This window comes from Mauremys mutica, chromosome 3 (assembly GCF_020497125.1).
Source record: "Mauremys mutica isolate MM-2020 ecotype Southern chromosome 3, ASM2049712v1, whole genome shotgun sequence".
NCBI lineage: Eukaryota > Metazoa > Chordata > Testudines > Geoemydidae > Mauremys > Mauremys mutica.
The window spans coordinates 120,669,100-120,694,021 of NC_059074.1; the positions used below are offsets into that span (position 1 = coordinate 120,669,100).

At 41.9% G+C, this 24,922-nt stretch overlaps 1 protein-coding gene across 3 annotated transcripts in view; it reads left to right on the top strand.

The window, feature by feature from the left end:
• Nucleotides 1–24,922, top strand: part of LOC123367513 (solute carrier family 22 member 2-like) — a 28,563-nt gene that overhangs the window by 72 nt on the left and 3,569 nt on the right. The window contains exons 2-11 of one of the 3 annotated variants that reach the window (XM_045011821.1): nucleotides 1,810–1,969; nucleotides 10,790–10,893; nucleotides 12,144–12,298; nucleotides 15,630–15,798; nucleotides 16,893–17,007; nucleotides 17,641–17,747; nucleotides 20,334–20,548; nucleotides 21,046–21,154; nucleotides 23,058–23,170; nucleotides 24,325–24,424. In XM_045011821.1, coding sequence (XP_044867756.1) covers nucleotides 1,810–1,969; nucleotides 10,790–10,893; nucleotides 12,144–12,298; nucleotides 15,630–15,798; nucleotides 16,893–17,007; nucleotides 17,641–17,747; nucleotides 20,334–20,548; nucleotides 21,046–21,154; nucleotides 23,058–23,170; nucleotides 24,325–24,424 — 1,347 coding nt within the window. Of the gene's footprint in view, nucleotides 1–45; nucleotides 1,970–10,789; nucleotides 10,894–12,143; nucleotides 12,299–15,629; nucleotides 15,799–16,892; nucleotides 17,008–17,640; nucleotides 17,748–20,333; nucleotides 20,549–21,045; nucleotides 21,155–23,057; nucleotides 23,171–24,324; nucleotides 24,425–24,922 lie in introns of those variants that run through there. The other 2 variants (XM_045011820.1, XM_045011819.1) reach the window with 2 other exon arrangements.

Consider the following 24,922-nt stretch of genomic DNA (forward strand, 5'->3'; position numbering starts at 1 on the left):
CTTTTACAGGTTCTTCAGAGGCTGAATGTGCCCTGCTCTTTCTCAGTCTGCCAACCATTGCACTGCCAGGGCGTGGGTCTCTAAGTTGGACAGGCATGTTCGGTGTCCCCGTTGCCCCCAAGAAGTTGTGACTCCAACACAGAAAAGCCTGATCAGGAGATCCCAAAGCAGACTGGGGAGAGACTCCACAAATAGAGAACTTCATCCAGCCCCGGGGTTAGTCCTAGGGCAGAAGAGGATTAGGAAGACCATATCCCTTAGGCATCTCAGGGCCCCACAAAGCCCTAAAATGGGTCCCCAGTTCCCTGGAGAGAGAGGCAGAGCTTATATCAAGCTCTTTCCTGGTTTGAATCAAGGAGTTCCAGCAATGAGCCCTGGGCAGGGGGATTGGGACCTGAAGGGGACCATCCTGAGGGAGACCTATCCAGAGGACTCAAGGCCCTGCATAAAGCAGGCTGCAAAAGACCACTCCTGACAACAGCTAGGCAGCAATGCTTGTAAAGTAGGCCAACCCCCCTCCTCCCCCCCCCCACACACACAGAAGCTGGAGTGGGGGAGGGGAATAGGGACAAAAACCCTAAGATCTGTCTTCTGACAAACTCCTTTTCTACTGAGGAAGGGGCGTGCTCATCTTCAGGCTTTGAGAAGTACATGGAGGGGAAAAATGCTACAAAGGTTTTTCCTGAAATCTTTTAAAGCCTTGTGCAAAAAAGTTGTATCCACAATCTAGATCAACCCTGAGCAGGTGCTGGAGGACAAGCCCAAAGGCAAATACCTGTCTCTAAATCCTCACCTGTGACAGCAATCCCCCTGCACCCATCCTGTGAGGAAGTGGTGAGAAAAGAATGGGGAAACCCCTGACGAGGGTAAATACAAAAACAGGCATCCGCCTACAAGCCTTTTTAAAGCATATATTTCTACCCCACTACAAAGCTCAGCTTCAAAGGTGGGAGCTGTTTTTTTCCTTTTCTCTATTGAACCACATTTTAAATAGCCCCTGCAAAGCCTGCTCCTGACAGGCTCTATTCAAGAGTCTGCTGCCTAGCAATGGCAACCTTTAAATTTTTCATTCTCACACCCATGCTAATAAATGTATTAAGTTAGAAATATTGTTGAGTACCCTACCTAAATCAAGGTAATAAGGCACAAGCGAGGGAAGGGTACCTTTCAAAGGACCTTAATAAGGATCTGGGTAATTAATGACAAATGACTTTATTTTTTTTATTAGCCCTGTTAATTTTTTTGTGAGCAAACAACTTGTCCCTCCTACCCCACTTGCTGCCCACCCGAAGAAGAAGAATCTATTTTAGGGGATCTGGTGGGGGGTCAAATAGCAATTCCCCATGCTTCACGGGTGAGCCTAGGCTTGATTTCAAATTTAACTTAAAAAATAAAGCTTGCAATACACAGCTTAATAATTTATAAAGTAGCTCTTTGACTTTTGGTCAAATGTTTTATTGCTACTTAAGCAGCTTTGCTGCCAACGAAATACATAGCAGTGTTGGGAAGAGAAACCAGGTGAGTTACTGTAAGTGAGTTGCCATATGCAAAAATGCCAACCTTGGATGACATTCTAGAGCATATTGGGGAATTTGGCTTGTTCCAGAAGCAAGTCTTTTTTGTCTTATGCTTCATGTCTGCTGCCTTCCCACCTATTTACATGGGTGTCATCTTCCTGGGGTTCACTCCTGAACACCGCTGTCTCAGTCCTGGAGTTGCTGAGTTGAGCAGCCGATGTGGCTGGAGTCTAGCAGAGGAGCTGAATTACACCGTTCCAGAGCAGGGGAGACATGGGGAGTCTTTCTCTAGTCAGTGCAGGAGGTACGACGTGGACTGGAACACAACTGGCCTCAGCTGCATAAACCCCTTAGAAAACTTCACCGGTTATGGCAACAGGAGCAGTATCCCTCTTACCCCCTGTCAAGATGGCTGGGTTTACGATTCTTCAGGATCATCCATCGTGACTGAGGTAAAAATGAATATTTTCCTCTTCCTCCTCATTCCCCGGGTTACCAACTAGTTGAGGGCAGACAAAGGTTTAAATTTAACAGAAGTGATTTTATTAAAGAGGAGACTCCTCATAATGGAATATATTGACTACTCCGGTCTGTTTGATTGCATAACCTGTATTTCGTTTTTTGTTCTGAAGTGCTGTATAGAATTGTTTGCGCTGTTGATAGGCTCTTGCGTTCAACCAGGGAGCTACCTACACTTCACAAATAGGTAAATGGATCCTTGTGTAAATTGAGCTCAATCTTATGTAAAGCTTTTAATTGCATGAGCACTCCCATGGAAGAGTGCATACATGCACCTCAAACTTGAAATGGAAACCAAGAGTACCACATAAGATGTCGTGTGTGCAATGAGTTCCACACAAGTGGATTCCTACACCCACACAGTGCTCACTGTAGGATCGGGGCCTAAATCTTAGTTTTTGAGGGGAAAAAATTTAAGATCTATCCTTGACAAATGTGAAACACCTTTTAAGTTCGTTAAGTTGGATAAAAGATGATGAGATTAAATGGCTACATATAGGAAAAAGATAATGCACAATCCCTCTAAAAGACACTATTTATTAGTCAACCAAACTGGAAATAAATCACAGAAAATGTAGGCATATATTATAAAATAACCACTACTTCCAAGGAGGTCAGACTAGACGATCATAATGGTCCCTTCTGACCTTAAAGTCTGACTCTGAGTGGGCACCTGGCCAAAAGAGCCAATGGAAAGGCTTGAACTTTTTAAAATTGGGGAAAAAACTTGCCCATTGTCAGTCTCTGGTGGTTCTCTAGGAGAGAAGGGACAAAGTAGCTATGCTGTAAAAGCTTGGACCAAGTATGAAAAATCATCAAATCATACCTAGAAACTACTCATTTAAAACCCCTGATATGTACGGTAAGTAGATTGGGAAATGTCTATGAAGACGCTATTAGGTTTATCTTTATTTCTTTATGGCTTGTGGACTCCTCTGTGCTAACCCCAAATGCTTTTGTTTTTCTTGTAATCTTTAAGCTTGACTTCGAGAATAAAACTTTCTTGATGTTTAATTGTTATGAGGGTTTTTTAAATCTAGCAATAATTTCAGCTTTTAAATGTAGTTTCTTTTTGTTTTAATAAAATTTACCCTTTTTAAGAACAAGATTGGATTTTGTGTCCTAACAGGTTTGTGCACATGTTTAATTAGCTGGTGGCAACAGCTGATTTCCTTTGTTTTCTTTCTCAGCTCTTCCCGGGAGGGGAAGAAGTAGTGGGGGAGAGGGCTTGAGGGTACCCCACAGGAAGGAATTCCCAAGTGTGCCTTCCTGGTCTTTCAAAGGGGTTTTTGCACTTGGGTGGTGGCAGCATCTACACATCAAGGTCAGAGAAAAGCTGTAATCCTAAAAGATGAATACAAGCCTGGAGTGGCCAGTATTAATTTTTAGAATCCTTGTGGGTCCCCACCTTCTGCACTCGAAGTGCCAGAGTGGGGAATCAGCCTTGACAGAGTCAGTGGAGAGACTGGAGCACATGTTTAGGTACTATGAGCACATTAAGCTGCGGAGGAGGCAGGCAGCTGAACTTGGCCTGTGCATTGTTTCCCCGTTCAACATCATACAGTGATGACATTTATAGGCGACAAATGGATGGATCATTGTGGCCAGGTCCTTGTCCAGGAGAAAGAGGGTGGAGTGTCCTTGTGAGCTGGAAGTGGAAGAAGGCTTCTTTTGTCACTGATGCTATCTGGTCATATCCACACAATGATAAGTCAAATGGAACCCCAAGGCTTTGTGCCACTTTGACCATTGGGTGGGTCAGAGTCAAGGCCTTGGTTCTTCTGGGCATTTCATCATTCCAAGTAGCAACACTTTTTGGTCTTGTCCAGGCTGAGTTTGAGGCAGCTGCCCTTCATTCCAGGAGCTGATCTCATAGGCATTTTGACCTCTTGGTAGTGTGGTATTGTTCGTGTCAGTAGAAAATGACAGTGGAGAGTTATCGGCATATTGTTAGGGCTCCATGGCCATCTCTCCAAGTGGTCTGATGTACAAGTTGGAATTGTGGGGTCCCAGGTGGAGAGCTCTTGAGGAAGAGGAATAGTTACCCATCATCACTCTCTGAGCTGTGCTGGAGGGGAATAATTGAAGCTATTGTAATGCTGTGCCATCTATTCCCATTACATCAGGTAGGCAGGTGAACATGTAATCACTGCTGTTAGGGAAATGTCCTACTTTGCTGAAATTGAAGAGGTGGTACTTTTAGAATCCTTGTAACTGCAGACAATATGTCCTCCTTCGCTCCTTGTATGGCAATCTGATCTATGTGAGTGGGCTCCCGTGCCTCTGACTGCAGTGGGACTCTGCGCAGGGATCAGATGGTGGGATGAGGGCACATTGCTACAAAGATAAATGTCACCTGTTGAAGTGCAGTTGATAAGAATGAACGAACTAAAAGAAATAGAAGGATTTACTGCCTGGATTAGACTAATGATTGAGCTACTTGAAGAGAATTGGATTTAGTGGGATAAAATGTTTTAAAAATACAATTTTTGTAGCAACAAAACATATGAACCATAAGGGGGGAAAACAAAAGGTGTTTTTTTCCTTTTTTTAAAAAATTGGAAACTTCCTTCCCTTTAGATATTCAGAAAATCTCCACATCTTAACTGTGGATACTTTTTGATTTCTGACACTAATTTTCCTGTGCTTAGAGGAGTTCTCTTCATATGAACACTACACAAAAGTGTGTGTATTCTTCAGATTCCAGTATATTGACAACAATTTTGTAAATTTACTGATGAAAAACATTGTTTCCATTTTTTACTTGTAAAATTGTTCTGAAACCTTGTTCATTAAAGGTTTTGGTTTGTGGCAGTTGCCAGTAAAAACAACTCTAGTCACTTATTACAGCCAAGACAAACTTTAACTGCTGTACAATACGTCAGTTCAGCTTGGACATTGGAACGGCTTTTAATTTGACAAAAACTAGCAACTTGATCCAGATGGCTGTTTCCTATGAGACATTCCACCCCTTGCACTGAGGACAGGCAGAATCAACCTCATCTTAACATTTCACCCACAATCCAGCACTTCTCGTAGTCTCTGACCTTCTCCTTCCCTTGTCTTTCTCATTAGCATCCTGGTGCCATCCTGTTTTTCTTTCCATCCCCCTTTCTCTCTCCTCCCTGCTTTTGCTGCTCCCCTGATTTCCAGGTTCAGGGTTTCAGTGTGGCTAGTGCTGCACAGGGCTCCTCATGCTATCTTTTTCCACGATGCTTCCCTCAGAACTGACCATCTGTACACTCCTCCTCTGGAGCAGGCACCAACCAGCCCAATTGCTGCTGCTGATTTTAGTGAGCGATAGTGCTGTTGTACATTCCCATTGACTGGGTGCCAGGTCCAGGGACCCACGTCAAGCCACACTGCCCTGGTGGTTCCCCACATTCCTGTTCCTGGCAGCAAACTCAAGGGCCCATATAGAAACCGTTCCTAGAGGGGATCCTTTATTTAAGGCCCTGCACATACAGATGCAACTGTGTTTAGTAACCAGATTGTGCCATTCTCATCTGACAACAAACATGGCTGAGTTGTATCCACACAAACTCTTGGCACAACATAACCACATGCCAGACAAGGTAGCGTATCCACACTGTCTGTGTTCACATTGGTGCATTCTGGGAAAACATGGCTAGCTTTCCCATAGCACCTCTGCAGGAGATTGAGCACCTAGAGAATCTATAGATAGAGCAGCAGCATGTGGAGGCTGGTCTGACCAACCACACAGGGTATGTCTACGCTGCAAATAAAAACCTGCAGCTGTCCCATCCCAGCTGACTCAAGCTCCCAGGGCTCATGCTGCGAGGCTGTTTAATTGCAGTGTAGACCTCTGTGCTTGGATTGCAGCCTGAGCTCTGGGACTTCCCACTTTGCAGGGTCCAAAAGCCCAGGCTCCAGGCCGAGCCCAGAAGTCTACAGTTAAACAGCAGTTAAACAGCTTTGCAGCCCAAGCCCCAGGAGCTTGAGTCAGCTGGCACGGGCCTGCCACAGGCATCTAATTGCAGAGTAGACATACCCACAGAGAGCTGGAAAGAAAGAGGGCCAGCTAAAGCAGTTAGCACCCTCATGGCCATGTGCGTACATCTCCACAGCAAAATAACAGGAAGATAATCATGTGCCAGTCTAGACCTATCTCAAGGGCGAAACAGGGCAACTGCCACAGTTTCTAACAATGTTCACGACAGTGTGTAGACACACATGTTACGCTAACAGGTTACACGCTTGTTAAAAGTTGTGTTGACAAGGTCTAAAACGGGAAATTGCTGCTTAATGCCCTATAACAGTTCAGTTATAAAATGTGTGGAGGCTAAACTGCTGAAGGACAGTGTATCTGAAATAACTAGGACTGTCGATTAATTGCAGTTAACTGACGCGATTAACTAAAAAATTTTAATCGTGATTATAAAAGTTAATTGCGATTAATTGTGGTTTTAATCGCACTGTTAAACAATAGAATACCAATTGAAATTTATTAAATATTTTGGATGTTTTTCTATATTTTCATATATACTGTATTCTCTGTTATAATTGAAATCAGTTTATATTTTTATTACAAATATTTGCACTGTAAAAATTATAAAAAATAGTATTTTTCAATTCACCTCATACAAGTACTGTAGTGCAATCTTTGTCGTTAAAGTGCAACTTACAAATGTAGATTTTTTTTGTTACATAACTGCACTCAAAACCAAAACAACGTAAAACTTCAGAGCCTACAAGTACACTCAGTCCTATTTCTTGTTCAGCCAATCGCTAAGAGAAACAAGTTTGTTTACATTTACAGGAGATACTGCTGCCCTCTTCTTATTTACAATGTCACCAGAAAGTGAGAGCAGGCATTTGCATGGCACTTTTGTAGCCGGCACTACAAGGTATTTATGTATTTAAAATGTGTTAATTAAATTTGTGACTGAACTCCTTGGGGGAGAATTGTATGTCCCATTCTCTATTTTACCCACATTCAGCCACATATTCAGGGGCGGCTCTGTTTTTTGCTGCCCCAAGCATGGCAGTCAGGCGGTCTTCGGCGGCATGCAGATTCGGCGGACTTTCTATGGGTGATCTGATGGTCCCGCGCCTTCAGCACCTTCTGCTGAATTGCCGCCGAAGCAGAGGTGGACCTCCTGCAGAAATGCTGCTGAAGCCTGCCTGACTCCCGCCCTCATGGCGACCGCCACGGCGACCGCCATGCCGCCCCCCCATGGCTTGCCGCCCCAGGCATGTGCTTGCTGCACAGGTGCCTGGAGCCGCCCCTGCATATATTTCATGTTATAGCAGTCTTGGAAGATGACCCAGCACTTGTTGTTGTTGTTGTTCATTTTAAGAACACTTTCACTGCAGATTTCACAAACACAAAGAAGTTACCAATATGAGATTTCTAAAAATAGCTACAGCACTTGACCCAAGGTTTAAGAATCTGAAGTGCCTTCCAAAATCAGAGAGGGACGAGGTGTGGAACATGCTTTTGGCTGTCTTAAAAGAGCAACACTCTGATGCAGAAAGTACAGAACTCGAACCACCAAAAAAGAAAACCAACCTTCTGCTGGTGACATCTGACTCAGATGATGAAAATGAACATGCTTTGGATTGTTATCGAGCAGAACCCATCATCAGCATGGACACATGTCCCCTGGAATGGTGGTTGAAGCATGAAGGGACATATGAATCTTTAATGCATCTGGTACGTAAATATCTTGCAACGCCAGCTACAACAGTGCTATGCGAATGCCTGTTCTCACTTTCAGGTGACATTGTAAAAAAAAAAGAAGCAGGCAGCATTATCTCCTGGAAATGTAAACAAATTTGTGTGTCTGAATGATTGGCTGAACAAGAAGTAGGACTGAGTGGATTTGGCTCTAAAATTTTACATTGTTTTATTTTTGAATGCAGGCTTTCTTGGTACATAATTCTACATTTGTAAGTTCAACTTTCATGACAGAGATTGCACTACAGTACTTGTATTAGGTGAATTGAAAAATGCTATTTCTTTTTTTTTTTACGGTGCAAATACTTGTAATGAAAATAAATATAAAGTGAGCACTGTACACTTTATTCTGTGTTGTAATTGAAATCAATATATTTGAAAATGTAGAAAACATCCAAAATATTTAAATAAATGGTATTCTTCTCTTGTTTAACAATGCGATTAATTTTTTAATCACTTGACAGGCTTAGAAATAACAGGTGCATATTGGGCAATATTATGTGCTTTGTGGAAATACCCGTTCATAGGTATATGCTAAATGATAAAAGTTGTACTAATTTTTAGTGAGTAAGAAAATTGTCTTAAGGGACCTTGTCAGATTAAATTTAGCCCAAAACATCTGCTTTTTTTTAAAAAAGCATTTAAAATAAAAGCTTTCCATTATTTTATTTTAAAAAGTGTCTAAGGATAAATCTTTGTATTGAGATGGATGCAAGTATCCAAATGACAGGAGGTAATGTTGGTGAGGGAATGACCCATGTTAAGCCTCTTAGCATGACTAGTGTGAAGTCAACAGGCATTGCAGGTGTTTGGTTTTTCTGAAAATCAAACCACTTATTTAAGTGTCTAAATGTGGATTTGGTTGTGTGAAGTTCAACAGTCAGTTCTGAACATTTTGCCCCAAATGTGCCTTGTGTTGAAGAGCTCTGTACACACAGACAGGTTCTCCCTGTTGCCTCACTTTCCCTTATAAATAATAATTTCTGAGCATTTTACCTTCATATTTACTATCATCTGCAACAGACTTTTTGTTAACTTGTAATTATTTGTATTGTCTCTGTAGCAGCAGCTGAAGGACAAAGGAAAAACGTAGGCCCAGTGAGCCAAGGTTTACAAAAGTGACTGTTGATCCTGAGTGTCTCAATGACCCCTTTACAGGTCAAAGTAGGTGCTCACAACTGTTTGAAAATTGGGGTCTTCTGAGGCATCTCAAGTTGGGACTCAAACTGAGATGCCACGATCAATCTCTTTTGGAAATCTTGACCAAACTAGGAACACTTTTCTCTACTTGCATTTAAATTTGTTAAAGATCTTGCATTGAATAGCTTTTCAGAGCTGGTCAAAACATTTCTATAACAGTGTAAATCTGCATTATAAAAGGTTTCCACAGATAGAACTATAGTCCTTACTTTTAGACTTTTTTTTTTAAAGTAAACAAAAATTCAGTTAAAAATCCTGTACTCCTTGTCAATCATTATTATAGGTCTGTTAGACTTTGCTTCCAAATTACTTATGTATCTGTTAGGCATTTGGAGCAGTCAGGTGCCTCAGTGTTATTGCAGAGTCAGTTCTCTTGCATCACATAGGAGTTCTGCTGTCAATTTTAAAGCGAAGTGAGGTCCTGGTGAAAGTGCGCTGTCAATATTTGCTTTATTCCATTGGAATCGCCTCTACTGGCAAGAACTAGATTAATTGCCTCCTGCAGCGCTGAGTCCAACACTTGTTCATAGAAGGAGAAACAGACAAAATTTTTGTTTAAAAACCTGCCAATAGTAACTTTCTTCACCTTAAACATTTCTTTATATTTAAATATCTTTGAAAAGAACAGTAGGTTCTCAGCAACTGGCCTGCTGCCAGTCGGACGGGGAGAGCCTCCCTGCTGTGGAGTCAGAATGGGCACCTCAGTCTGAAGTTCTTTTTAGAGGGTTTGGATAAGGATCCCCATTGCTGTCCACAACTTCCAGCGTGGTTGCAACAGGGGTCCTAGCTCTTTCCTTTCAGTCCTCGCTTGGCTGTCCAGCAATGGACCTGGAAAAAAGTCACAGGTAACACAGGAGCAGCACCAGGCTTTGTCCTATGCTAATCCCTATAACCAGAAATACAGTAGAACAGGAGTAAACACATCTTGGTGTGTGGATTAAAAATACATAGCTTTAACTAACCTAACCCCAGCAGGAAGGAAAGGGATATACAGCCAGATATACGTCCTTTAACTGTGCGTGCCCCTCCTCCCCCCCACAACATAACCAATATTTCTTTATGAAACATTTTCTAAAACTATGCTCAAAACCCAAGAATGAGTAGCCAATATCTAACAGGGTTGATTCTGGATAGCACTTGGATAGGGACAATCCTGCTTTGGCTCTTCAAAGCTCCCCCAATGTCTTGAAGACTCTGTGTTCAGGCCTAGCAAGCTCTGAGGACCTCTCTTCTTGGGCTTCTTACAGCAAATTCAAACTGTTCCTGCTCGGAGTGCATAGTATTTTAAGGCAGCTGCTCTCAAACTGTAGCCCAGCAGAGGTCACATGTCTTTTTATAGGCATCTAGAATCTTCATTGCAAAGAAAATTCTACATCCTGTTAGAGTAGCTGAATCGTGGCTGGGACCATAGCTGCCAGCCCCCAGTGGAAACTGCCAAAGGGACCAGAGTTGCCTGCATGTCTATGTCCAAGGATGTTCAAGTCCATAGTGATTAACTATGATTATACAGTGCCTAGCACAAAAGAGTCCTAATCCTGGTTGGGGCTTTTGGGTGATATTCTAATACTGAGCAACAGGTGTGGTTCCCCCCCCCCATCCATATCTCCCTAGTCATATAAGATTAGATGCATGGGAAATAGAGGTGACAGCAGCAGAATTATCCAGGGGCCTGGTCTTGTATTCCTATGTCTCTAACCACTTCTGGGACTCTGGGATGCTTAAAATGCAGGATCAACCCTGGAATAGAATGTTTTAATAAGGCTAAAGTGGTTGTTGGTATCAGCCAGTTTCTAGTTTTAAGGAGTGGATATATTCACTGAGTTTCCCGTCTAACTGTGATGTGCCTCTTCAGTTTAACCTGGTGTGTGAGGACTCCTGGAAGGTGGATCTCTTTCAGTCCTGCGTGAATGCTGGCTTTTTTTTGGGCTCGATGTACATCGGCTACATAGCAGACAGGTATGTGTGGGATATTAAAACATAGCTGATATCCCTAATCAATGTTTAGCAGTTAAAAATAAACAAATGTAGAGGAAAGTCCATCTGACTAACAGCATGCTCATGCGCCTTTCAATGAATGAACACCCTTAAGTCTCGCAGTCTTTAAAAAACATATCAAAGACTCTGAGATTTCTGAGTTTTTGTAGCTGCGGATCTTTCCTGATCCCTCAAGTTTCCTCCCTGCAGTGCTCATGTGCTCTTCAGTATATTTTACAGTGATAACGTGCAAAAAACCCAGACACCATTTATGAACATATTGATTGTTAACAAAAGCCAGGAAACTCTGAGTTGGAGTTGTCATTCTGTCTTTCTGTGGTATGACTTGCAATTTTGATATGAAAACATCCTGTTTCCTTTTGTTAAAGGTTTGCTTATCAAGAAATAATAGTCGGAGATTGCCAAATAGATACAATATCAATGCAAATACGAGACATGAGTGATTTTTCATAACTGCAGCACTGTGTTCAGAACTAGGGTATGAAGTCATTGTAGACTCCCATTGAGATTAAGGATATACCACTGGCTCTGGGTACAGGAAGGGCACGTCATGTTATAAACCATTAGAACCATTTTTCCAGTCACTGGAAAAAGATGTGCCCACATTCCTAACAATGTATTCCCCTCCACCCATCCCTCCGCTCCCCCTCCAAATTGCTTTGCATTGCAAGCTCTAAGGCCTCATCATGTGAGTTCTCTACATGTGAAACTTCGATTCATGTCAATGGAAGATTTGAACATTCATGGTTTGCAAGATCGGGCCCTTTGTATGTAAATTAGTTACTCCTAATCCTCACATTACATAGGCACTTCAAAAGAAACTGCAGAGTAATTATATTCATCTGCAGGTATCTTTCCTCCATACTTAATAACACAGACTGTAGTTCCAAAAATAGACAGGAAGGGATACCTTTATCAGCTATACATATTAATGTGGGCCTATTGCTCACCTATCATTTGGGATACTTGGTTTCATCCAAACTGCTCAATAGCATTTATGGAATTACAAAGCAATGGAGAAGTTAACCCAAATGATAGGTGAGCACTAGGCCCCCATTAACACCATATAAATGTAGTCCCATAATATTAATATGGGACGATTCTTCCAATAGACAAATGTTTGGATTTTCTAAATGCTACATGGAGTTTAACAGTTTACTCTGTGTGTGTCTGTATTTTGATCTTGTACTTGTAATTCTTTTCCCATGCAGGTTTGGCCGTAAACTTTGCCTTATAGTGACAATCCTTGTAAGTGCCACCTCTGGAGTTCTTGTGGCCTTCGCACCAAGCTACCTTTGGGTGGTGATCTTCCGCTTCCTACAAGGACTGGTCAGCAAGGGCAGCTGGACAGCAGGCTACATCCTGAGTAAGACGGGTGCTTTCCCTGGGAGTAATATTGGTAATGGGAGATGAAGTGAAAACTGGCAATTCATTGGACTAAATGCGAACTGGAAAGTAGAAAAGGGCCCTTTGCTGCTTTTTGAAAGTATATATGATTTGCTCATAGATAGTTTCCCCCCTGCTTATTAGCTTACATTAGAGAGATCAGTTTTTCTCTCCTCAGATCCCAATGTCTTTGGAAGATCAGAATTGTGGATGTTAAATGAGGCTGTTACCTGAGATGCAGTTCCCAGTCCCCAGTAGCAAGAGAGGGAAGGGTGCAGCAGCTTGGTGTGACATCACTGTTCAGGCTCCAGTGCTCTCTAAACAGAGTGAAAGGAGAGGGGATGATAAAGGAGGACTGTGAGGAAGCAAACAACTTTGAGGAATCTTTATACATAAAGGAGCAGTAAATGGCAAACCCAGGCTTTACATCGTAAACAATAACTCAAGTACAGTAGATACCTACCAAGAAAAAGGCAGACGTTGTTTTGGCGCTCTTTGATAGTGCATGCTCATTTGAATGGAAAATGTATCCGAGGGTGGGAAGGCAATAAAGAGGTCACATGCAGAGCCAGATTAACCCATTGCTGGGTCCTAGGCAAACATACACTTCTGGGCCCCAACTTCTAATGTGAATCACAGCAAACAGTCATAAGGTACACTCGCCCTGGCCAGGCTGCGGATCTGCTGGACCGGCTGCTTGTCCTGCTGCTGCTTGTGGCACTACTCACCAGGACGGGGGTGGATGGGCCAAACCTGAGCAGTGCTGCAACCCCATGCACCAGGTTGCAATGCCACCCACTCAAATGAGTGGGCAGGTCTACATTAGAAGAGCTACATTGGCGCAGCTGCATCAGTGCAGCAGTAGCGCATCTGGGGAAGACACTGTATTCCGACAGGAGACCGTTCTCCTGGCAGCATAATTACTCCACCTCTGTGAGAGCCGGAAGCTGTCAGTGGGACAGTGTCTCCTGCCAACATAGCGCCAGTGCAGACAGTGCTTAGGTCGATCTAACTTGCATTGCTCGGGGGGGGGGGTGTATCTTTATCACACTCCTGAGTAACGTAAATTAGATTGACTTTAGAGGTAGTGTAGACTTGCCCAGTGAATTTTTTTCCATTTGTGCAAAAATCTGCATTGGTTTAAAAAAAACCCCATCACCACCTCCCCAAATTTGGGCTCTGGACATATCCCTCATTTGCCTATGTGTTAATCCAGCCCTGCTCAAATAGTGACGGTGTCACTCTGATTATATCACTCTACACTGATCCAGCATTACTTTGGTTTTTTGTTTGTTTATATCAGTGGTCCCCAATGCAGTGCCCGTGGGTGCCATGGCACCCGCCAGGGCATTTATGTGTGGCCACTTAGTGCCCAGCAGGGGAGAGAAGCCGTGGCCCCGCACCTGCCGGGGACAGAGAACTCCAGGGCTGCAGACTGCGGGCGCCGGTGTTCTGTCTCTAGTAGGCGCAGGGTTGCAGTTTCTCTCTGGCTTCTCCGGGGCTGCAGGCTGCAAGTGCCGGCGTTCTCTGTTCCCGGCAGGTGCCGGGCCATGGCTTCTCTCCAGCGTGAAGCTGCGGCCCTGCCCCTGCTGGGGACAGCAAACTCCGGGGCTGCAGGTGCTGGTGTTCTCGGTTCCCGGCAGGCGCGAGGCCGCGGCTTAAGCCAGAGAGAAGCCATGGCCCCGCGCCTGCCGGGGACAGAGAACTCCAGGGCTGCAGGCTTCATTCTATGTTAAAGTAAGAATAATAAATATATTTGGATCCGTAGTTCAACAATGTTTTACTTTTTTAAAATAAATAAGATGAAAACTGTTTATGATATTTATTTTGTAAAAACGCCTTAATTTTTCTTACAGGTAGATAAAGAGCAATTGCTGAATAATTTAATATCTTATGGATTCATATATTATGTAATAATAAATGATTTTGTATTATTGTACAAATACAAAATAAGCCTTGAAAAATTGTTGGCGCCCACCATACTCTTCTGAAAACTTGAATGTTCTACTGGCCACAAAAAGGTTGGGGACCACTGGTTTATATGGTCTGTTAAATATAGTTCGCTGTTACCTTTAGCACCTTGGGCGCCATTAGGGATCCCTTAGGTGTTGCAGAATTTAGGTTTTGTTTTTAAAATATAAACTTTTCTCCTTTACAGTTGCAAAGAAAATCTTTCAAATGCTGCAAAAGCATTCTGTCTTTCTGAATCTGTAAAGTGGACAGTTCTTAAACAATAGCTCTGAGTGGTGTGAACTGCCTCATTCACATCAGTGGAGTGTTAACTCTGAAGGTGACAAAAACTGAAATGCCAACCTTTTAAACTATTATACTGCTAAACATTGTAGCAGAAACATTGAGCTAATGTAGTTATCCAGAAGTTTGAGATGAAGAAAACTTAATGTATCAACCAGTCCATTTTGCGTGTGTATATGTATATATATAAAAATATATTAAAAAAATAATTCATTCTAGTGATTTGAGTATTAAATCCACTATTGGAACAGCTTCCCCCCCTCCATTTCACATCAGTCATACAATGAAGGATTATTACCTCCTTGCACAATATGATCCTTCAGTTATACATTATGGGAACTTTATTTAGGATAGTGTACTGTACAGTAAAATATCCAATGTAAATTTTGGTGATCGTGTTTCACTTAAGCATGGAATGCTATAACAGAAAATAAGATTTAAGCACAGTACAGTCAGGAAGAACATAATTACTGACCTCAATGATCTAATAAAAATAAAATTTCATAAGCAAATTAAGCTTGGTCTACAAATATCAAAGGATTTGTATTAAGATTTTACGCAAAAAATCTAGAACGGGTCGGCAACCTTTCAGCAGTGGTGTGCCGAGTCTTCATTTATTCACTCTAATTTAGGTTTTTGCATGCTGGTAATACTTTTTAATGTTTTAGAAGGTCTCTTTCTATAAGTCTATAATATATAACTAAACTATTGTTGTATGTAAAGTAAATAAGGCTTTAAAAGTGTTTAAGAAGCTTCATTTAAAATTAAATTAAAATGCAGAGCCCCCCGGACCGGTGGCCAGGACCCAGGCAGTGTGAGTGCCACTGAAAATCAGCTTGCATGCCGCCTTCGGCACACGTGCCATAGGTTGCCTACCTCTGATCTAGAATTTTTAAGGAATGTTCTTCAGGGAATTAGTGTTTGCCTCCAGACTCCCTGAAAAGAATCTCTACCTCCTGAAATGCTTGAAACCCCTTGTTTCTGGAGTAGGGTTTCTTGGTTCTTCCATCAGTTTTCCTTCTGGTTTTGAACAGTCACTTGTATTATATACATTTCAGTCACAGAAGTTGTTGGCCCAAGCCATAGGAAGACAGTGGGAATTCTCTATCAAATGGCCTTTACAGTTGGACTTCTCCTGTTCGATGGTGTTGCTTATGCTATTCCTCACTGGAGATGGTTGCAGCTTACTGTTACTCTACCATGCTTCCTCCTCTTGCTCTATTACTGGTAAGCACTTTCATTTACCTCAAAAGAAGATTTAAAATGGTATTTCCCTCCAGCCAAGAGAGAGGATCAAGAGCTGTGGGAGAATGTCATATACCGATTGCATGCACATTACTCTGGTTAATGCAAACAGCAGATCTACACCAACTAAGAGTGGGAATAGTCTCCTTTAATGTTCAATCCTTGGTTGTATTATAGCATACACATCTTGTCTAATGTATTATTAGGAATCAAACTTCTGTTATGTTATGCTGTTAGTGGATTATTTTTAAAAGAAAATTGGATGTAAAATAATTTGACACAAGAAATTGAATTTTATATATGCATCAACTGAACATTTTGTTTAAAGGGAAATTTTATTAAATAATTTAAGGCCGTAATTTGACTGACATCACCTTGAAATGGTGGTTAATTAGTGGTCATTGTCCAATGGCTAACTATTTCTATTTAAAGTGGTTTGTTGCACAGAATTTTTAAAAAATTACACTATATTTTGTGGCACAACCAAAAGTAATAGGTTCCTCTTTAGTAGATCATTTTGATGTATTGCTTAAAAGAATTAACTTGTCATTTTGGTTTCACTCTTTTCTTTTTATGAGCACTTGGGTCATGAAGAGTTGTCTGCCCAGAGTGGGGATTATGGGGGATAGAGTTTTGTTTTCTTCCTATATCTATTTTTGTGAGTTTTATTTGACATGAGTAAATGGAGTGAGAGTTCCTGTGCTTTTAGAGGGGTATGTGTGTGGGTGTGTGTCTCTGTCTCTCTCTCGTCTGGTGATGGTATAGTTGGAAAATGGCTCCTCATGAGGAGTCATTAGATGGGTAAATTGATTGAGCGAGTGGTATGAATGTTCTTATAGCAAAGTTTTCATATTATTTATTGTTTTATCATGAGTGTGTTCATCTCCAGTAAAACTGAGCTACTGCCAAGGCTGCTCCTCCAACTTCATCTTGCAGCACAGCAAACTGTTCTTTTCTTGAAAAGCTGAAAATAGTGTCACTGTGTTTCAACAGAAGTACTGTCTCCATAGCTTGGGTTCAGTGTGGATGCACCATTTTGTTTTCTGTATGGCAGCATCTGCTTGCTTGAATTACAGGTGTCTGCCTGAGTCTCCAAGGTGGCTGATATCTCGGAAGCAAAATGACAAGGCCATGAAGATTGTGGAATATATTGCCAAAAAGAATGGGAAAAAGCTGCCTGCCCATTTTAAGGTGCGCTTGAGGTGCGCTTTTATGCTTGTAGGTGAACATTATAAAAGTGTTTTTCTATGATGCTTTCCACCTGAGGAGTTCTACATGCTGGTAAATATCAAAGTTAACCTCTCAGTCCCAGCTGGATAACTATTATTCCCCATTGCACATATAAGGAAGCTGGTGCAAGGAGAGATTCAGACGCTTGCCCCATGTCATGCGGGAGGTTTGAAACAAGGCCAGGAATATACCCCAGGTGTCAGTGCTGTGCCAAGGTTCTTGTGTATTCCAGAGCTGAAACATTTTGCACTGCAATGCTGCTGACTCATGACCTGTTCAGCTAAGACTAAAGAAAAAGGAAACTTATTTAGAATCCTGGAGAAATTACTTAGGAAACACCAAATCAAATAGTTAAGGAACAGCTAAAACTGTTGAAGTTAAAGAATTCCCTCATTATCATTGTGATCCTTCTCTCTATCCCATGCAATAATCACAATGGAATGTGCATTTCCCAGGAAGCTCTTATATATTAAGTAACATATCTAATATGATTTACAGTATGGCACGAGCCCCTCCCTTCCTGTTTGCTTTAACATCATCAATTTCTCTCACCCAGTTTAGCCCTTAATTAACAATGCACTGGTTCTTCTGTAGAATATTAACCTTGAAGAGGAAGATGGGGAAAATCTGAGTCCTTCATTCATGGACCTTGTCAGGACACCTCAGATGCGGAAAAACACATTCATTTTGATGTATAACTGGTAAGTCTTAAGACAACTTTAATTTTTTTATTACAAAGCATTAAAGTTCCAGTTTTGTCTTACCCCCATTTCCTGCACTCAGAACTCAGTCTTTTCATGCTCAAGACTTTCTTCCTCCTTTGTCTTCCTGTACTGCTGGGGAGGTTTCTCGGTTACTCTCAGTCCTGTCAGGGGAGATCACTGGAATAGTACGAGCTAGCATTCTTAACTGTGGTTTTAGTTTAGCTCCATTGCCATGATGACCTCATGTGTCTGGTCACCAATGAATGAATTATAGGGCCACAAGAGGACTTCTCTACACACAGAGATGTTACACTTGGTCCCCACTCCATCAGTTTAAGAGCATTTTTGTCTATATAGACAAGTGCTTCAGTCATGACTTTAGCCAGGGGATGGGGAGCTATTGGAGAAAGTGTGATGGAAGGAGTTGCTGTGAAGTGGGAAGTAACCAAGGAATACCGTGCGGGAGAGGTCCCTTATCTGAGGACTGAGGTTCACTGGCTGAAGGAGCCATCTCACCTGAATCAATGTAAAGCAACCGTGGTGTGGACACATTCAATTTTTTTTTTATAATGGAGATATACCTATCTCCTAGAACTGGAAGGGACCCCGAAGGGTCATCGAGTCCAGCCCCCTGCCTTCACTAGCAAGACCAAGTACTGATTTTACCCCAGATCCCTAAGTGCAGGGGCGGCTTCAGGCACCAGCATGCCAAGCGCGTGCCTGGGGCGGCAAGCCTGGGACACTGCTACAGCGCAGTGAAAGACTTGCACTAAGCCACGCTCCTGGCCTTTCAGCACACTGTAATAGTTCCCCGTGGGATGTTACTGCATGGCAAGCTGAAGTGTTGTAGATTCACACCCTGGGTCTCCACACAGTAACTCGCCATGCGGACAAGCTCTTAACATCTTCCTTATATGAAACAGTTGTTGGTAAATTTATCTTTTGAGGCAAGATGGGAATGTTAATACAAGCATTTGACCAGGAGAATTTGCCTACCTTCTGAACTCACTCCCCAGATGCATGGTCAATTTGTTCTCAACTAAGAGCTCTTTTCAACCATACAAGCTGTTAAGAGAAGTTATTTAGAAAACTCATTACTTGTCCAACTGCCCATCTGAGTCTCCGTTATGTCTGATGGTGAGCATCAGGGATAGTTCAGTGGTTTGAGCATTGGCCTGCTAAACCCAGGGTTGTGAGTTCAATCCTTGAGGGGGCCACTTAGGCAGGGGCAGTTCTAGGTATTTTGCCGCCCCAAGCATGGCAGGCAGGCTGCCTTCGGCGGCTTGCCTGCAGAGGGTCCGCTGGTCCCACAGCTTCAGCAGACCTCCTGCAAGCTGCTGCCGAATCTGCGGGACCGGGGACCTCCCGCAGGCAAGCCGCCGAAGGCAGCCTGCCTGCCATGCTTGGGGCGGCAAAATACCTAGAACTGCCCCTGCCTAAGTGGCCCCCTCAAGGATTGAACTCACAACCCTGGGTTTAGCAGGCCAATGCTCAAACCACTGAACTATCCCTGGTGGTGGAACTATTGATGTAAAACCAAAGTGGTATAGACAAAGCCAAAGTGACTCCATCGGCTTTGCCTGTAGCCCATAGTCACCAATCAGCTTCTAGGAATCTCTGTAGATCTGCTGGTGCTGACTCCTAAGCACAGACAAATCCATGTTGCCATGACAGAATTTCCTAGTCTTAGAGCTTGTTTATGTGGTGTGCTACTGTGCAGCAAGCCAGAGTGTGACAGTACAGTGCACCAGCTTTCCATGCAGTAACTTGCCATGTGGACACTGCTACAGCGCAGTGAAAGACTTGCACTAAGCCACGCTCCTGGCCTTTCAGCACACTGTAATAGTTCCCCGTGGGATGTTACTGCATGGCAAGCTGAAGTGTTGTAGATTCACACCCTGGGTCTCCACACAGTAACTCGCCATGCGGACAAGCTCTTAACATCTTCCTTATATGAAACAGTTGTTGGTAAATTTATCTTTTGAGGCAAGATGGGAATGTTAATACAAGCATTTGACCAGGAGAATTTGCCTACCTTCTGAACTCACTCCCCAGATGCATGGTCAATTTGTTCTCAACTAAGAGCTCTTTTCAACCATACAAGCTGTTAAGAGAAGTTATTTAGAAAACTCATTACTTGTCCAACTGCCCATCTGAGTCTCCGTTATGTCTGATGGTGAGCATGCAGAGGGCAGAATGGGCTCTTGACAAAGGACTATTCCTTCAGTGATCATAAGCCCATAATTATAACTCAGAGCTAGAAGTATGAGTAGGCCGAAAGCTTTTTTAGCCTTAGTCTACAATACCATTAATATTGCCTACCCAATTATATTCAACACTTAGTTCCTGACCTACCACATTATTTTATGGGCTGTAAACTCTACCTCTAGTTTCTGCTTTCCAGAATTAATTGCTATTGTTCTTCTCTCAGGCTTTCGTCTACGCTGTTGAGTAAATTAGAGCTGAAGTTGGTTTCATTGACCTAATTGTGGTTCAGAAGGTTTGTTTATATGCGTTCCAAGAGGAAATGGGGCTCTGTTCTTTGACTAAATCTCTTAAGAATGTGCTCTGTTCTCTGCCTAGGTTGGCCAGCTCTCTTCTGTACCAGGGGATCATCATGCACATGGCAATGGCTGGTGAGAACATGTATCTGGATTTCTTCTATTCTGCCCTTGTTGAATTTCCAGCTGCCTTCATTATCCTTCTCACAATCAATCGCATTGGCCGTCGCTATCCCTGGGCTGTGGCAACTCTGGTGGCAGGGGCTGCCTGTCTCATTATGGCTTTAATCCCCGAGGGTGAGTTGTCAGAGGTTTCAGTAGTTTACTGTCTCAGTGTTACCTCTTGGGGACCTCATTAATTTGTCTCGCTATAGTCTAGGTTTGAACGTTTGCAAAAGCACATCTGTGATTGTAGCCTGTGACCCTGACAGGTGCTGGAGATTTTCCTTGCACCCCCGGCTCCTGCCCCTCAGAAGTGAGATGGAGTAAATGAAAGTCTACATTTTTGCAGACATCAGAATTAATAGGAAGTATCTTGGGGAAATAGGGTACTGTACATAACTTTGCGAATCACATTTAACAATAACCCACGTGGTGCTGATTGTTTTAATCTGCTGCTTTGTGCAGTTAAACAATAGCAGTTCCTTCGAACTAATACAATTCAAGTACTACAGGATTATTGGATTCCACTAAAAATAACATTGTTTCATTAGATAACCCCAGCCCACCCAATCACCACTGGCCCCAAAAACCTCCAGAAAACATTGTAAGTGAAATAACTGTTTCATCTGCAGATATCCACTGGCTAAAAGTGACTGTAGGTTGCATTGGGAGAATGGGAATTACAGTGTCTATTGAAATGGTTTGCTTTGTAAACACTGAACTGTACCCAACCTTTTTGAGGTGAGTGCATTGTCTGGGGCCAGCATGATGTGAAAGGCAGCTATTGAAACTGACAGATATGTTGTATTTTATATTGACTTAATGATTAGTACAGAAATGCTCCAGAATTATAGACCTATTGATATCTAAAGAACATTATGCAAATGGATCACTTAGAAAATTGAATAAAAGACAAGTTAATGCAGGAACAGAACATTCCTTTACAACTTCTCACTATACATTGTACTGCAAATGGAACGTGCAGAGCTGGATTAAAGCAAGATTCTTGTCCTTCAAATCCAGAGGTCGAAAGGGGCTAGAGACACTAATGAATCAGTGAGAAATGGAGAGTCTCTTGGGGGTCTGGGAGAGCAGGAAGATAGAAGTAGCATAAAAGAGTGTATTTGAGGAGGGGAGCAGAATTGAGGAGGACTGGGAAGAATCTGGGCTGGTTGAAGTTTTGGAAGCCCCAATGTGTTGGTGGATTGGGGCACCTTTTGGTATTAAAGGGAAGTGATGAATTCTCCATCCCTTGAAGTCTTCAAATCAAGACTGGATGCATTTCTGGAGATATTCTTTAGCCAAACACAAATTACTGGGCTCAACACAGCGGTAACTGGATGAAATTTAAGAGCCAGTGATATACAAAGTAGATGATCTAATGGTCTTGTCTTAAAATCTATGAAACTATTAATCTACCCCTAAGCGCTGGCTTTGTCTAGCAGTTTTATAAGAGGATTTTAGGTACATGCATTCATCACTTAAAAAAAAAAATAAAAAGACCCTAAAAGAATCTAAATTTAGCCCATATTATCTAGAAACTGCTAGATTCCCATACACTCATTTGAAACCTGTATAAAGATCATTCTGCCTATAAGCTCTACTTAGGAAGCTACTGAAGGCTTTTTTGTTTGTTTTTTTATGGGCATATACATTAGGCAGACCTTTGAACATCTCCCTACATTGACAGTTATTTAAAATAATGTAGCTAATATTTTCAAAGTTCTGTTCTATCTGATGGGAGGTTCTAATCGGACACTCTGAGCCTGATTCTCTGCTACATTGAAGTTTATTATTAATCATGTTTATTACAGTAGTGCTTAAGGGCCAATCAAGAGTAGAGCCCCAGTGTGCTAGGCACTCTACAAACACCGAGCAGTAGATGGTCCCTGTCCTGAAAAGTTTACGATCTAAACAGAGGATAGAAACAGTGGGTGGGAAGGGTAACTTCATGATATTTTTATGTTGGGGGTGGGGGGAAATCAGCTAAATGGGAAGGGAAGTGGGGGAGGGAGGGCAGAACAGATCAGAAGAAAGTAAGGAGGGGCAGGTGCTGAGTGAAACTGAGACAGACAGTGAGGGATGGCGGGGTGGGGTGGTGTAGACAACCAATCAGCACAAGGCAGAGAGCCCACACGAAACTGTAGAAAGTTCTCTGAATCTCAGGGAATCACTTACTCACACTTATGCAAAATAGGAGTAAACCTTCCCATGCCTCTTGGTAGGGTTATAGTCTCATGCTACACAGGTGTGAATGACTTCATGAGGAGCAAGGCAGGAGAGACTCAGGACTTGATTCTATTTTGGAATTTTATTATGGTTAGGCTGCTGAGACCACAGCCTATTGTGTTGACCAATAGTCTAATTGTTTCCTTGTACTCCCCCCATCTGTTGTCTCATGTCTCATGCTTGGATTGTAAACTCTTTGGGGCAGGGATGTTTGTTCTGTTTATATAGTGTCTGGTGCAATGGAGTCCAGGTTCATGCCTGGGCTTTGAGGCACTGCACTAATGCAAATAGTTAATCATCACAATTTTATGGCAGGATGTATTCAGTACCAGCTCAGTGTTTTGATCAACTCTGCTCCAGCTACAGAACTTTTTCAGACCAATATAATGCAATAATTGTTTTGCTGTTAAATCAGGAACCTTGGTGTAATGGTCTGCTCTTCCTTTTGTGATGTTGGTGGGATACTAGCCCCGTTCATTGTCTACAGGATGGCAGAGATCTGGCATGAGCTGCCACTTATAGTTTTTGGTAAGTATTTTCTTACCTTCTTGTGGAGTGTTCCTCAGGTGTATTAACCATGTCTCAATTGTCATGACAAACAAATCTGAGAAACTGATTTCAAATCTAGGAGAGAAATATTTTTTCCCCTTCACAAAACCTTCAACTCACAATAAACTAATATTTCACTTCTGAGTTGTGTATGTAGTCAGTCTGCTTCCATATTATATTTATGGTTTCTTATGTGCTTTTTTTTTTTAAAAAAGCTGCAAACTAGCAAATGTTGCTTTGACAAATTGAAGAGGATTGTGAAATTTACCAAAATTCAGATCACATTTCAGTTTGTTGACAATATTCATGTGAGTCATTTCCTTACTTCTGTGGTTTGGTCTCTGTCTTGAGACAAGATATTGTAATTTCAAATGGTGCCTGTCGGGTATATTTTATGGATTATTAAGGATGTTGCAGACTTCAGTCTTGTCAATATTCTCTTTTTTGGCCAGACAACCATGTAATCATCTTCTAAAAAGGCTATAGACTAGTAAGCAGCCTTCTTCAAAACAGGCTGAAACTTCCTGGAGATTAGTCAATCTAAACTTTAGGCCAGATACTGCAAAATTCCAGTCTTTGGGCTAGTGCGTTATTGCTAGAAGACTATCTTTGAAGGCAATACATTATTTTTAATAAAGAGCATATTTATATTATTTACAAGGGACTTCATAATGCATACATTTTAGACTGGGGCTTATGAAGTTGGTGACCAGGAACTTAATGAGTGAGAGATGAACTGTAATTTTGAAAATCTTGTTCTCATGGTGACGAGATGAAATGTACTGGATTTCTCATACAAACATACCGACTGCCATTTGTCAAATAAGCCTTTCCAACCTGATAGATACCATTATAGTCCGTAGCTTATAATTAAACGTTACTACCTATAATTATCTCAGTAATGCTGCAATGAGACCCCTGAAAAGCTGTGAACTTACCTTGTGTGCAAAAATTCTGTATACTATTATATAGACCAAATTTTAGCCCTTTGTGTGTTTAAAAATACAATCTCCTCTACAAACTTTGTTGCTTTAATTAAATTCAGCAATTATTATTGCAGCCAGATGGCATCAAATGTATCACATGATGTGTGTTGGGTTCTAACTTGGTCTTCTCGTGCGTTTAATTTGCAGCTGTGGTTGGTTTAATTGCTGGTGGATTGGTGTTGCTGCTGCCTGAAACCAAAGGGAAAACGTTGCCTGAGACTATTGAAGATGTAGAAAACTTGCATAGGTGAGTCAGGCGGCACATTCAGATTGTTCGAGCTGTTCATCTTTTGAAAAAGAAAAGACTAAAAGAAAAAGCTACAGTGTAAATGTACATCCAGTGGCTGTCATTGAAATTATCATGGCATTTGTGGCATACTTACTGCAGTGTACTTCTGAGTTCTAGGTATACGAATGCTATGTAGATGGTGGCAAAGCTCATTTTGCATTGAGAAAGTAACTGTAGTGTGTAATTGTGACCACTGTATTCCTGGTGTTCAATGGCCTTATGAAAAATGTTCAATTTTGACATCTCTAGCAGGTGCATCCATCCTGTCTCTCTTCCCAACACACCACAAAATCGCATGAAATTATTTTTATTTTTTTTTGCACTTTTATTCCAATGGTGATTTTTTCCTAGGACTGGGAAGAAAAACAGGTAGATGGACATTGTGTTCTTAAAACAAAACAAAACAAAACACCATGCTGCTTCTTATAAGCTTTAATAAGGAATTATTAGAAATAG